At 38.2% G+C, this 14,027-nt stretch overlaps 2 protein-coding genes across 2 annotated transcripts in view; one reads left to right on the top strand and one right to left on the bottom strand.

Moving 5' to 3' along the window:
• The window catches only part of LOC104491464 (ankyrin repeat domain-containing protein 37-like), a 2,740-nt gene extending 1,999 nt beyond the window's left edge, over positions 1-741 (top strand). Inside the window, exon 5 of the mRNA XM_010133893.1 lies at positions 689-741. Within this exon, the coding sequence (XP_010132195.1) occupies positions 689-741 (53 nt within the window). The remainder of the gene's footprint in view (positions 1-688) is intronic.
• A 265-nt stretch (positions 742-1,006) lies between these two features.
• Positions 1,007-12,510, bottom strand: UFSP2 (UFM1-specific peptidase 2). Its single transcript, XM_010133892.1, has 11 exons — positions 12,447-12,510; positions 11,369-11,549; positions 11,225-11,291; positions 10,733-10,884; positions 9,713-9,905; positions 8,080-8,226; positions 7,433-7,597; positions 5,976-6,100; positions 3,841-3,917; positions 2,271-2,395; positions 1,007-1,184 (listed from the first exon to the last, which is right to left on the bottom strand). The coding sequence occupies exons 1-11, from the start codon at positions 12,508-12,510 to the stop codon at positions 1,098-1,100; spliced, it is 1,383 nt and encodes a 460-aa protein (XP_010132194.1). The 3' UTR covers positions 1,007-1,097.
• Between the last annotated feature and the right edge of the window lie 1,517 nt (positions 12,511-14,027).

The following is a 14,027-nucleotide window of genomic DNA, read 5'->3' as shown; positions in this document are numbered from 1 at the left end:
AACAAGAAAGCGAATCCAGCAGATCCACCAGCAGGAAGAGGAGAAGACCAGATGGTGTGTAACAGTGTTGGTTTACTACAATTCAGAGTATTTTTTCTTTTTAATTATTTTAGCATTTAAATAAATTTGATGTTGGATACAGAGCAATTGTACTTACAAGCCTGCTAGTTGGGATCAACTTGCACAGGCATTTAAGGTAATGGTCTTACCAAAAATGGCTAGCGCATGGGGAATGCCACTGAAAAGGTTACTTTAAGGTGGGGGTAAAAAAAAAAGAAATCGTAGGTAGTTTTACTGATGGACTAGCTACAGACTTATTCTTGTTTGTTCATGTGACAGATCTTGTCTCCTAGCTCTCAAAAGAAACAGCTTGTAAACCCACCACGAAATCAAGGGGAATCCAAAGTCTGAAGAAACATGACTGGACTATGCATTGCCAGATGTGTGTGCTGGTACATTGTCTCCTTCTGAGAAGGAGAAAAGCTCGTTTATTTTTGCTTCTTACAGAAGACTGTGGTGTTTTGGTTTTGTTTGTTTTCTAGAATAGTTGTATTCATACATGTATAAATAAATAAGCATATAACAATTCTCTCATGTTTTTTTCTGTGTAAACATGAGAACAAAGTTAATAAAATTCAGTACATACAGCCATTCTCTTACTCCTCCTCTAAAATGCTGTTATCAACAGTATCAGCAGCAAACGATGGCTTTGACCAGATTCATAGTGCACAAAATAGCTAGCTCTAAGGAACCCAAAAGTTTCATGAGGACAGTCCATCATTTTTGGCAAGAAAGAATTCCATAAAATAAAAGGACTGGGGATTTAATCTGCAAAGGTTTCAGCATAACAAAAAATGCTATATAAAGTTGTCTTGGCCCAAGGACGAGAGTATTAATTTCCTAATAAATGCATTTGCAAGAAATACAGTTTACCACAGATAACTGTTATTTTTAGAAGTTACTTTTTTTTCTTAAATTACTCAAGCAACACTTCTACTCCAGCTGGGTTTTGATTGACTCAAGCATTATTTTGATAAATAACAAGAGATCAGCTAGTATTCCGGCTTAGCATAATCCAGCTTCCATAAGAGTGAAATTTAAATAGTTTTTGGTCGTTGAGGTAGGCAGAGATTATAATAGGCGTCCTTGTTCCAGAACTCTGGGCCCTTCCATCCACACCAGCCCTGTCCAAGAAAAAAAAAACGCAAGACAACAGTTAAATCTACTACGAATTCTGTTTTTCCTATCTACTACTATTGGGTCTATTTTATTTTACTAATCTAAGCTGCATGAATTCTTTTCAATAGAATCTACAGAATGCAATGACAGACAATTTTCAGAAGTTCTCTACATGTCTGGAAACACATTAATGGAAAATACAAAGTCTCTCCTCTGCCCACCCCCCGCCACCCCAGCTCAATTCCTAAAAAGTAGCATCTCTTTCTCCACACTTCCCCCATTCTGCTGCTACAGATAGACTAGTATTATTCTGAAACTCTTAAAATTCTTGGTTTCCATTTCCCTTGTCTTCAATCCTTGCCTTCTCTGCTAACAGTTGTTACTTCAGAGCCAAACAGAGCTCTCAGTATCAGCAGATGTGCTGTTGATCCAAGATGTAGCAGAAAAACTGTCTAACAAAGCTCTGAAGTTTGCAGAGTATGAGGTGTTTTTGAAGAAACAAACTACAACCTTACGGTGCACCTCAGTTCCTCCTCTCCTGCCACTCTGGGTGAGGAAGGGGGGTTCTGCATGCATTTTATCCGCCTGGACCATTCCTGAACTCCTTGTAGCTCTAACAGCCTTTCGTTCTACATGTTCTTCGGAAGTTGTTTCTTTCTGTGTTCCTTTCAAGCTTTGATCATTATAGGGCTAGCAAAATGGTTCTTTAACAGCTTTTCTGGTTGGGGCCAACGCAAGGGTGTCAAATAAAGATATGAAATAATTCTGCTATTTGCAACTGAGTATGAAGAAGAAACCAGAAGTCGATTACTTAACACCTACAGGATGACTTAGCCTCTTCCACAGTTCACGTTTCGGACACTGTGTTTACTGTTTTGTAATGCACTTGTATCATCCCTTTTGGTAGCTTTAAATATGAAAATATTACTATTACATACATGACATACACTTTTTAGTTCTTAAGTGTTTTCCCAGATTTTCAAAATAGCTCAGTAGCTGCTCTATAAATTTAGTTCAAGGCCTGATCTGGATATAGCCCAGATGTGGCTGTATCTCTATGTATCTAGATGCCTATGTGCATCAAGCCTCACCTTTTCCAAAATAATGTGCAGATCTTCTCCTCCGGTGTAATGTGGGTCTAGAATCAAATATTTTATGTGCCCTGTAATCTCATTCCAAGCCACTCCTAATATTGTGTGAGCCAAAACACCTCCACCTAAAATAGGAGGAACACAAATTGCTAAACATTTTTCACCATAATTGGCTAAATGTGCAATCCTAAAATACAAGTACACCCACGCTTTCTGTTAACTTTGGCTATCAAAGTGATTCTGAAGCTGTCCCACGTACGATTCTTCACATCAGTAAACAACGTATCTTTACTACAACTAGGGAAGATTACTTATTTTACTTTACTTACTACAGCTAGAGAATTTACTTTCAAAATTTCTTCCATGTCAGCAAGGTGGGTTAAATCCTCAACGCTTCCACCCGATGAAGTCAAGAATAGGTCAAACATCTGTTTTGCTCACCTGTTCTTTAAAGAAACTTAACTGTAGAAAAGGAATGTGGAAAGCTTCCTGGTTGTAAAAGGACTAAAATTAGAACAGAAAGCAGAATTTCTGGATAAGGGTTATCTGCTGTTTTCCACTGAGTTCCATCAATGGATATTGGGGGCAGAGTAGTAATTTCTGACTTCCCTCTCTCTAGCCTGCAAGCAGGGAAAAGGGATATTTTTATGAGCTAGCTGGCCATGGTTGACTCTTGCGTATTTCTTTCAGATAGCATGAGTCCTTAGGATACTGCAGTAATGACTTCACACAACAGAAGGCAATTGCAAAAACCTCAACACAAGCAACAAATCCTGCCAAAACCCACCCCAAAAAGCCAACCTCTCCCGCCTCCTCCAGCAACAAAAAATTAAACCAATCTACAAGAGAGCATTACAGGGAAGGATGTTACAGACTACAAGACTTTTCAATAAGGGATTCTAAATCCTTGGAATTCAGACAAAAAGGCTGCTGAAAGGCAAAGAATATTTCATACAAAAATCTGGACTTTTGGCACCTCTGATTTGAGAGAATAACACTATCTTTAGGGAGTGCCAAATACGGATTGTGAAAATTGCTAAAATTATAATTTTATTAAAGCTGAAAATGGCATTTTCAATATTCTTTATGTTCTGAACTACGGCTGACTTGGAAATAGTTCAGTTAAATTATGGTGTCCTTAAGAATGACATTTCTTATGTTTACCAACATTTCAGATCATCACAACTAGTCTTAAAATTAATTTGGATAACACCCTTCTCTTCAAAGCCAGATAAGCACTACTCTTCTGAGATGGGAAGTTTTGGGGAACTGTGCGAACTTCTGCTCCTCCAGAGAACAGAAGTCAGCTCCTGAGTTCTGACTTTAGCAGTGCTTTTTAAGAACCACGTTTAGATTGACTTCTGTTACCAGGTTTAATACTGAGTTCAGGAGAAACACTGAGTGAAGAGATACCAGCCAGACTAAAATGGTATAGTTTTCCAGGCCCTCTTGGGAAAAGCGTACTTTTAAATTCATCTAGAGTTTTGATTAACTCTTGTACTGTAAACTCCAATTCAGCATAGGGAGGCCACGCACATTTATTGGCGTTCTTCGATATCTGAGCACTTACCAATCATAACCGGAGTTCCTTCAGTCTTGAAATGATGAGCAAGTTCTCTTCCCTGCAACGCTAGTTCAGAACCCTGGCTAGGTAAGGAAAACACAACAGATTTGTCATCCTCACTAGGCTGAATTCTTTAATTATCCGTTACACTCTTTAACTGCATAGGTAAGTGATCAGGAAGTGACTTAAGACCTTTCCTGCGTAAACATCCTGGGACAATCCAAAGAAAAAGTTTTTAATACAACTTATAAGATTCTGGTTGGACCAATGAATCTGTCATAAGCCTAGTGGCCACTGGAGCACCCGGAGTCACCCAGTTTTTATAATGTGTCTGCTGCTTGTCTCCACAGTGAGGACAAGCTGGTAAACCCCCGCGGCTGAAAAACAGACTGGCTACCTGTCAGCAAGGGGAAGTCTAAAGTAACACAACTTCACCAGAAACAACAAAAAATAAGGTGTCGATAAAGGTGTTTATAATGATGTCACTTTAGGACAGGTTTCCCCTGTAATGGCACAAGCAATTGCAGCCTGCACACCCAGGTTGGCTTTAAAAAAAAAAAAAAAATCAAACCTCAAATAACATTAGCAATCTGTTAAAAGCAACACTGAACCCGGCTTTGTTATGATCTCCCTGCTTTCCTTTTCAACTGTGGGGACCAGCCTCAGACAAAAGAAGTCTACATGGAAGAGAAAGGCACAATACATGCACGTGCTCCAGGATTTGGAGCTGAAGACATATGTCTGATGGAGATTCACATTTCCCTTAGAAGACTGACAGTACTCCAAAACTGATGACAGAAGCTAGGCAGGGAAATAAATATAGCTATTTTTAACGTCTTTCTATTTCTTAATACAGTGGTTAACCTTCTGAAAACCCAAAGGAAGCCTGCGTGCCTGCTTCTCAAGTTCCTGGAGAGATGGATTAAATGCAAGCAGAATACAAAACTGGAACTCTGGGAAATGATGGGGCATTTACACCAATGGATTCAGTACCAGTGTTGCTGGTGCAGCTGTGAAGTTTCATCTCCATAAAGAGTTAGAAGTGCTGGCTGGAAATAGGCCCAAGACAAATATGCTATCCCAGTGAAAAAGATGCATGACATTTCTTCATCTCAGCATGACGGTGATGTTGGCTTTTCATAATCTTTAAAATCAGTGGTGCTCCCTTGTAGCAGCCCTACGAACAGCAACGCTACCCAGTTCACAAAGGAATCTATTCTATATTCTTATGTGCAGGAATAAAAACCGTCATACTGTCAGGGCCTGTCGCAGCTGCTATAAATAATAGGTGGATCATCTGCACATACAAGCTCTGGAACAAAAAAAAAGATTAAAACTGGCTGTATAAAGCTTTGCAGAATACTGAAGAACTCACCATCACCATGGTCACATGCCTTTCTGGAATATCTACAATGGAATTTACTCTAAATAAACATAACTCATGAATAGTATTTTGTCTGACTAGAATTTTCATACACGCTGTGTTAGCATATATTCTTTACTTCATGACTGTATTTATCATGAAATGGTCAGGGATTTGTTAGTCTCTTTAGTGCTGCCTAAATGATAAAAATCCAGTTATTTTGCTTCTAATAAATGACAAATATTATTCTTTTTCTCCCAAACAGGGTAGGGTTCTTTATTGTGCATGACAGCGTCAGATTGTCAGAACAGCAACAAATCCCTTGTTTGATCTGTCACAGGAACCCAAAAAAGAGACCACTATTTCCATGCTGCTCAGCAATTTGCCTCAATCCTGAACTGACAGATTAGTTTTGTGGATGAAGTGAAAATTTCCTGTCAGTGTGTGTTCAGTTCGTTATGACTACCAGACTGCATGCCTGCTTCAAAACTTATTTTTTTGGTCCAAAGTAATAGGCTGAAGTCCACACCAGATTGACCATCATTAAGCAATTTAGAGCAACTGTGAACTGGAATCCCAAGCCCCCAAGAAATTCAGCAATGCCTTCATCTTAGCACAACCAAAAGCAGGAATACAGAGTTAATGAGCAAGGAATCCATAAAAGATTTATCACCTCTTTTATTATCCCTATTCTCCCATGTATTGTAATGGTAATTTGCATTTTAAGGCATTCAATCTTCATTTAATAATTACCAAGCCGTTAAACAGATCTTCTTACCTGACAAACAGTATTTTTGATGTTATTCCAAAAAGCTGATTCAAAACAAGCTGTACCTCAATCGAACCAATCCACTGCCGTGACCCGACAAATGCTGCAGGCTTATCTCCGGCATCAACCAGTGCCTTTGCAACATTACAATGAAGAAGAAAAACAATCATCAGCAACATTGTAGGCAATTCCATCACTTTTGGTGAACAAAGTTGGTTGATACATTGGAATGCATTTTGAACTTTGCTGATCAAAAGCAGATGAAGGGAAGCTGAATTCGTTTGTCTGTTTTGGAAATGTCCCTTAGAACACTAACACAGAACAGTGTATAGAAGCACAGAATATAACCCCAGGTTCTCAGGGACACTTCAAATTGGGATGGCGAGCATCGAGCTGTCTGATAATGGAGGGCATCATTTGTACTGCAGAAGCCACTTCACAGACTGAAGTACTTGAATTCCCATTCAAAGCATCTCAGAAAAGGACTCCTGAGATGTGCTCTGAGGAAGAGGCCACTGAAATGCACCGAAGGTTGTGGTTTATTTTAAACTACTCTTCATTCTAAGGCATTTGAGAGGGGCCTTTTTCATGCAGGATACAAAGCCTGCAAAGTCTCCTGAAGGTTACTGTCCTCTTCTAGATGTCTAAAAATACTACAGGAGTGCATGGACTTCAGTTGCTGTTAGATATAGGTGTGGACTGAGAAATGTTCAGGAAATGCAGTTTTAACTTCAGTGCTCACATCCCTGTTAGGTATGATGAAAGGTTTTTTTATGGACTGAATCAAACTTTGCCAAAAACATTCAGTAAATAAATATAATGCAAAGAAATATTTTTAGAAGACTGAAGATAACTGCAGTATTTCTTGCCAGGCATACAGTATTAGCTACCCAAGCCTATGGTTCTTCTTCAGTGCAATTAACAGATACAAACATATTCAGGTATGCATTCGAATTCAGAATAGAAAAAGAAGTGAAGGGGAGTTCAAAAAGCAGGAAAAGCCCGCTACTCTCAAAGGCAAAGTTGTAAAAGGCAGCAGTAAATCAATGCACATTGATTTACTGTCCCCCAGCATCTGGGGACTAATCCAGCTGTCACTGAATACGAAAGTCACTGGTTTTAGCATGACACATCGGGTTCTTTATTTTTGTTCAATTGGCAAAAATGGTGAAAATGTCATAATCTGAGCTTCATATAGAACATCAATCCAAGGAAATAATTAGAAGACTATTTTAAAAAGTCTTACTTGTACAGATAATGTCACCTGACACTGATAAACATTTGGAGACAGATCTCCTATAATAAAACTTGTTAAAATAGTAATTCAGAACTACTACAGTTCAATTTAAGAGATCATATATTTTAGACTTCGGATTTGTGTGATACTTTTAATATTAAAAACAACCTATAAAAAGGTTTCTAGAGAAATATGCATTAAAAAATTAATCTGCTTTAAAGTTCTGTACCTGTTGAATTTCCTTGTGTGTTGGTATAGGTGTGTCAATGTAACCTTGGTGCTTGAACCAAGAACAGATTGTCTGCAAAGACCGATAGGCACAGCCCCAGCCGCTGTCGTCAATCCGATCCTGCATGTAGTGGTGATAACTGTATATACCATGTACTAAGAAAACCTGCACAGAAAAAGAGAATACAAATGAATCTGATCACACCTGCATCACTTACAAATGAACCTGATCACACCTGCGTCAGTTTTCAGGGAAGTCACATGACTTGTCATTTGCACCATAAAAGCTTTTAGTTGGGGACCGCAAACCTTTGGAAGAATTGAAGGGTTGTTATTCACACATGATTACTCCTCCTGTTTCTGTCTCCTAAACGTCTTTGTTCATAGTTTTAGTTTCTTGTCCTGGTTCTGAGAAACTCTGAAAATACATGCTAAAAATGTGTGCATCCTTTTCCAAGAAAATACAATTTCTTTCAAACAAATATAGCTAAACCATTGCGCCATTTTGTGCAGAGAAGCCCTTTTGCCAAGTCAGCCACTTCACTTTTTCATCTATACAAAATTAACGATCTAAATTAGTTGTTTTAATAACATAAATCTCAAGTAAAATAACACTACTTTCTTACAAATGTTTTGATTTAAACTTACCATACCAGATTCTGTACCAGGTGAATTAAGATGTAAATGTGGATTTCTGAGATACCCATCTTTATATGGTTCATCTGGAAAATGATAAGCATTTGCTCTCTTGAAATACGGTCTGTCACAAGGCAGATTGAATAACCCATGCAATTCCTGCATGCAAGTTTGAATAAAGAGCACAATTCAAATTTGGGATTAAAAGAAACATCACATTGTCATTAACAACAAAGACGTAATTTTAACATCATAGTTTAGCAAATTAGAGACTTAAAATCTGCTTAATTAAAAATTCAGCATATACATTTACTGTGAGATCTCAAAGGAAGCTCATGCAGGCTTACCTCCTACCTAAAGGGCCCACTATTTTATGTGGTCCTGTTACATAACACCTGCTGCTGGCGCCCCATTGAAGGTATCACAAGTGACAATTGTCTTATGCAAGTATGATAAAACACACCGTAACAGAAAAGGATTACAGTTTTATCTGTGTAGTATTATAGATACACTCTGAATTATAACCTTAACTAATATTGAAAACATGCAAATATCACATACTGAGACAAAGAAAAGGTACTGGGCTTGTGGTTCAAGCAGATTCAGTCTATTTTTAAATCTCTTAGGCACTGTTTACAACACAGCAGCCACTTTTAAAGAGATGTATTGTCTTATTTCACAGAGCTTAAGAGTGAAGGGAATGATGAGATCATCTAGGATAATGTGTGTAACACAGGTAATACATTTTACGCAGATGACCCAGCACTGAACCCAACTACATTAGCTACTTAGCAATCGGTGGATAGGAATGAACAGGAGACAGGGAGCAGGAAAGTCTTAATGTGCCTGCCACCAGCGCCTGCGGCCTCTGAAAACCCAGTGAATGAGTTATGTTTTATATACCCAGTAATGCTCCACACCGAAGAAGAAAATGAAAAATCCCCACAGCTCCTATGCCTCTAAGGCAGTGGAAGATTCTTTCCCCGCTCTCAGTATGTGTATGATTCTGAACTGGTACATGCCAGGTCTCAGTCTGAAAGGACTGCCACATTAGAACGTTTTCCTACCTCATCCACATTCCTTTTTTTCAGATGTGCCAACCCAGAAGGTGAAAACCAAACAGACAAAAGCCAGCTAAGGCTGGTCAGCTGTGAGCCACAAAAAGCAGCCCCCCCAAAACAGACAAACAAGAGACCCAACAGCAGACAACCCCAAGAAAGAAACCGAAATAAAGAACCCCCAACACTAACCCTTTCAGGACATATGTTAAAGCGTAAAAGTAGTAACACATGACAAGTAATCTGATATTCTATCATGGGAGTAGAGAAATTCAAAAAACACAGTATCGGAAGTATAATTAAAATATAACCTATCTAAAACAAATGCTGTGTAGCTTTAAAGTTTCTATTATCCTCCTACAAAAATGAGATCTAGCACATTTTATAACATAACTTCTAATAAATGGCGCTTCCACATTCAGTACACTGCTTTAGCTATAATAAAAATAATTTTTAAAAAATACCAGTATCTGTTAGTATTCATTCTACATTTACTAAATGAAAAGCTTTACCACTGGTTCAGTTACAATAATAATAATAATAAAAATTTTAAAAAACCAGGTTCTGTTAGTATTTGTTGGCTTTACCTTTCTGTAACTTTCCAGTTGACCATCTGCAATACCTGTAGGATATGATATTGTTACAAGGTGATTTGTTCCTGGTAACATGAAATGAAATTGTTCTGGTACCACAATTGACGTTCCCTTCATGTATCTCATGATACATCTTTCCATGTCAGTTAATTGCCTGTGAATTGCATTCACCAGGAGATTTTGTACCCTGCAAAATACAGGGGAGAATATTTAAAAAGCAGAACAGCTCTGACAGTTACACAGTCGTAGCTCTGACAGTTACACAGTACTTATATGCATATCTGCACCTGGTCTGATGAACTTACTACTTCCATGCTTCTACTCCCACAGAGCCAGACAGAACCTCACTGTGCTTTACTCAAAGCATGTCTGCACACAGAAGCTACTCCCCAGCGATTTGCCCTCCAAAGTGCAGGTAACCTGGTCTCACATCAGAAACACATTATGAGGATTTGCCAAAATAAAAATTACATGACTTTTTTTTTTTTATTTATTGCATTTTATTCACCCCATTTAGCATCCTTCGGAGTCAAATCCTATGGAAAAAATGCAAGGGACAAAGTACAAAGGAAGGCTCTAATATCTTCCACCTTCATCTACCCAGCCGCAGCACCTAACCTAGTACTGAGATTACAAAGACTCATCAAATACACTTCAACTCTCACTTTGATACACATGTACTTATAAGAATTTTTAGAGCATTTTCCTGACTTTCTCAACTCCTTGCTAAGCAATGGTTATGAGTTATCAAATCTATCAGACACTAATAAACTGAATTTTTAATAGATAGCAAAAGGACTGTGTCTCAAGATTGTTAAAGCTAACAGCTGTCTACAGGAGCTTTTACTATTTACACGGTTAAATTCCATTACAAAAATACTATATGCTACTTCATTAAACTGATTAATTATATAGCTTTATTAATCTATAAATTAGATTAATGTATATAGCTTCATCATTTAAAGAAAAAGCAGAAATGAAGCTGAAAAATTACCAGTTCAGGATACCACTTACTTTCCCCATGTTTCTTCCGGAGAAATAGACACAACAACATCAACTGGCAATGTCATATTTATGTAGTGGTGTTCCTTGTTTTCTCTTTCAATGACTGGAGCCGAAGCAGCTAACGACGATGTCATTTCCAACATGAGGTCTACATTGACTATCTGCTGCTGCAGAGAATAAAGACACCAGGGGTACTTCTCCAACAACACAGGCACCAAGAAAGCAAAAGTAAGATTGTAGATATTTGTTAGATAGATAAACTCTAGTAATGAAAAACTTGTTTTTTTAAAAGAAAGCTAGTAATGTTAAAGACAAAATTCCATGTGCTGACCTTCTGTAGACATGTCTATGCATTCACATAGAGTCTCAATGACTCTAAAAGGATTCTTTTAAGTCATGTGAATGTCTATTTGTGTACAGAGAAGCCTAGGGAGAGCAGATCTAAAGATGTTTAAATGACAGGCTGTGTGATATGATTTACTACTGCGGTGAGACACATACCGTATCTTGTAACTTTTTATCCTTTCTTTTCCCAAGCTTTTGTTTGGTCCCATCATCTTGATCGAATCTGAAGTATCAACAGAAAGAGAAATTTCTGTAATATGAAAATAATCTATTTAAGAAAAAAATTTTAAATATACTCACTGTATAAAACGTCTTATCTCCTTACAAGGAGAATCATCAGTCAGCTCTGGAGCAGTGTTCATACCATTGTTAGGCCATACATAGACTGAACTGTGGCAAATTCTTAACACAAGAACATCTGAGGACAATTTGTTTGCAAGATCACTGAAAACATATCGTAATGTCTTTTTTGTTGATGCCTCTGAAACACAATAAGGATACAATTAGCCTAGAAAATTTCCTCATTTTTGCTCTAGCTGCTGGGCATACATTTTTTAAAAAAATGGTATGTTTTGACTTGGAATAAAAATGTAAGTGCTGTTATGATCAGAAAAATGACTACATAAACAAAACCTGCGATAAGACTTCACTTATCTGTCTGTCTCAAACATTCACACTCAGACCTGCCTGAACAAAAGGGTACTGCTTCTCTCAGATGCTGAAATACGAACAGATGAATGAATTACAGAATTACAACCTACACCGCAGTCGATTCTCACATCGATAACTCTTAATCAAGCCTACAGTTGGAAATGAGCTTTTATGCACAGACAAACTACGTATGGTTACATTTAGTCTTTTGTTTCTGGCTTCGTATCATAATTCAGAAACACAATCTAAAAGCACACTAAATTTTTGGAAAAGCAGGGCCTACACTCCAGCTGCACACCAAATTTTAGCCAACATAAACCTGTAACTGTACGACACATCTTGGTCAGCCTGAATCTTTATTACTGGTATATAGTTGGTTGTCTTTCAGAGCTTAGCATGACTTTTTACGTTTCACCCACTTTGTACAACCTGAACCAATACTGGGTATGACAGAGCAACTTTTGCACGTAACCAGCCTTGCTTTCCTCACTGAGGAGATTAAAACCCATTACTCAGAATGCAATAAGTTATACCAAGTCTAATAGTCTATCAAAGACTGGGCTATATTGAATTTCTTTAATGCATTTAACTTTGATTTAGCCACTACTTGGGAAAAAGAACTTAACATCTGATGAAATGCCAAGAAAATAAACATCACAACTGGTTAATTAATCAAAAGCTCATTTATAGAAACGTTAAGAAATCTACTACAGTCTTAGAAACGCACCATCAGTAGTTGCCAGCTGAAACGCAAGATCCAAGCCTCCTCTTATTCTAAAGAGTATGTCCATGGCTTCCAGAATTATCTAAGGAGACGAAAAGAAGCAAATTAAAATTAATTGCTATTTCAACGTGCTTTCTCTCAAGTTACAATTGACTGTTGTTATACCAGAGTGTGCAAACACACTGGTAATCACTGCAGCTGCTCAGGGTATGAAAGGCCAAAGAAGGGAGCGGCACAGCAGCACACAGTTGCTGGAGCCAGTACATCAATTACATGAGTACAGCCAAACAGAGTCCTTAAGACACACCTCCTACCTAAACAAGAAAGTCTTCATTCTCTACTTCTATCATTTAGAAATATGTTGGGAAAAAAAAAGTCATTGTTTCTCATTGTTTCAAACCAAACTCCATGTTTCCAACTTCTTCCAGTTCAAGGAAAGTAAAGACAGCTCTGAGCATTACAGCAGAAAGGCGATTAAGCACATCTGCAAGTGTGCAGTCATCTTGGTTAGGAAATCACAGCTTCAGGGAAACAAACAAACAAACAAACAAAAAAGCATACACACACACACACACACACACAACCTCTAGAACCCAGGCTGAGTTTCACGTTTGACAGAAGAGCTGCTTATGCCAGGACAGAGACCATCCAGCTGTTTCTTTCCCATTCCTAAGACCCTCTTCTGTGTGTCCCCACAACTGCTCGTTACGGAAATTTTAACATAAACTTCATCAGAGAACTCATCCAGATGGAAAAAACACCCTTTTATTGTGAGAAGATTTTTTCAACTAGATCAATTCCCAGTCAAAATCAACACAGTGCTACAGAAACAGCTGAGCCAGTACAGAGAGGATCAAAAGGTGACAGCCCAGAGGAGCATCGGTATTGCTTAATCTAACAGTCCACAAAAAAAAATTACCAAGAATAGTGTAAGAATAATTACACTAAGACCCTTTGGAGAAAGACTTACTGCCCACCCGTTCACTTACAAAGTATGGGAAACTTCCAGGTGTAATGCTGTTGTTATTCATGAAATAAAAGAATGAAAACATAGGACTGATTTTCTTTCCATTAAAAGTATTGTAAACAGAAATATACAAAGACATATACATGCCTGACAAAAATATAAGTGTCTACACTTTTAGCTCTCCATGATCCTGGAGTGCCAAAGTTTACTCCAAGAAACAAAAAAGCCAAGATTGCAACGTCCAACATTTTGGTTCCTGCAGCATAACCCTTAACTGTGTTAGGTAACAGTTATCTACATTTAAAAGGTCTTCACGAGTGTCCGCATGTGAAAGAAAAGGTTGCCTGGGTTGATGTGAAATATGTTTTTTATCTGAATTACTACAATGTAAGAATAACCTTCGTGCATAAAAAACGAAACTCTGCAAAAGGACTATGAGAGAATTTGGCCTTTTGACGGTGGCTCATCATGTCTGATGAGGTCTTCCATCAAAGCCCTGACGAAATTCACGCAGGCTGAGATCCCCAGGGGCGACGGGGAAAGACTGCTGCTGGCGCGAATGAAGGTGGCGTCTGACACGACCCGGGCCCTGCAAAAAGGGCCTCGCACCCTGAGCT

This window comes from Buceros rhinoceros, unplaced genomic scaffold, assembly GCF_000710305.1.
Source record: "Buceros rhinoceros silvestris isolate BGI_N320 unplaced genomic scaffold, ASM71030v1 scaffold32023, whole genome shotgun sequence".
NCBI lineage: Eukaryota > Metazoa > Chordata > Aves > Bucerotiformes > Bucerotidae > Buceros > Buceros rhinoceros.
The sequence above is the reverse complement of the archived record's forward strand: the minus strand, read 5'-3'. Positions and strand labels throughout refer to the sequence as shown.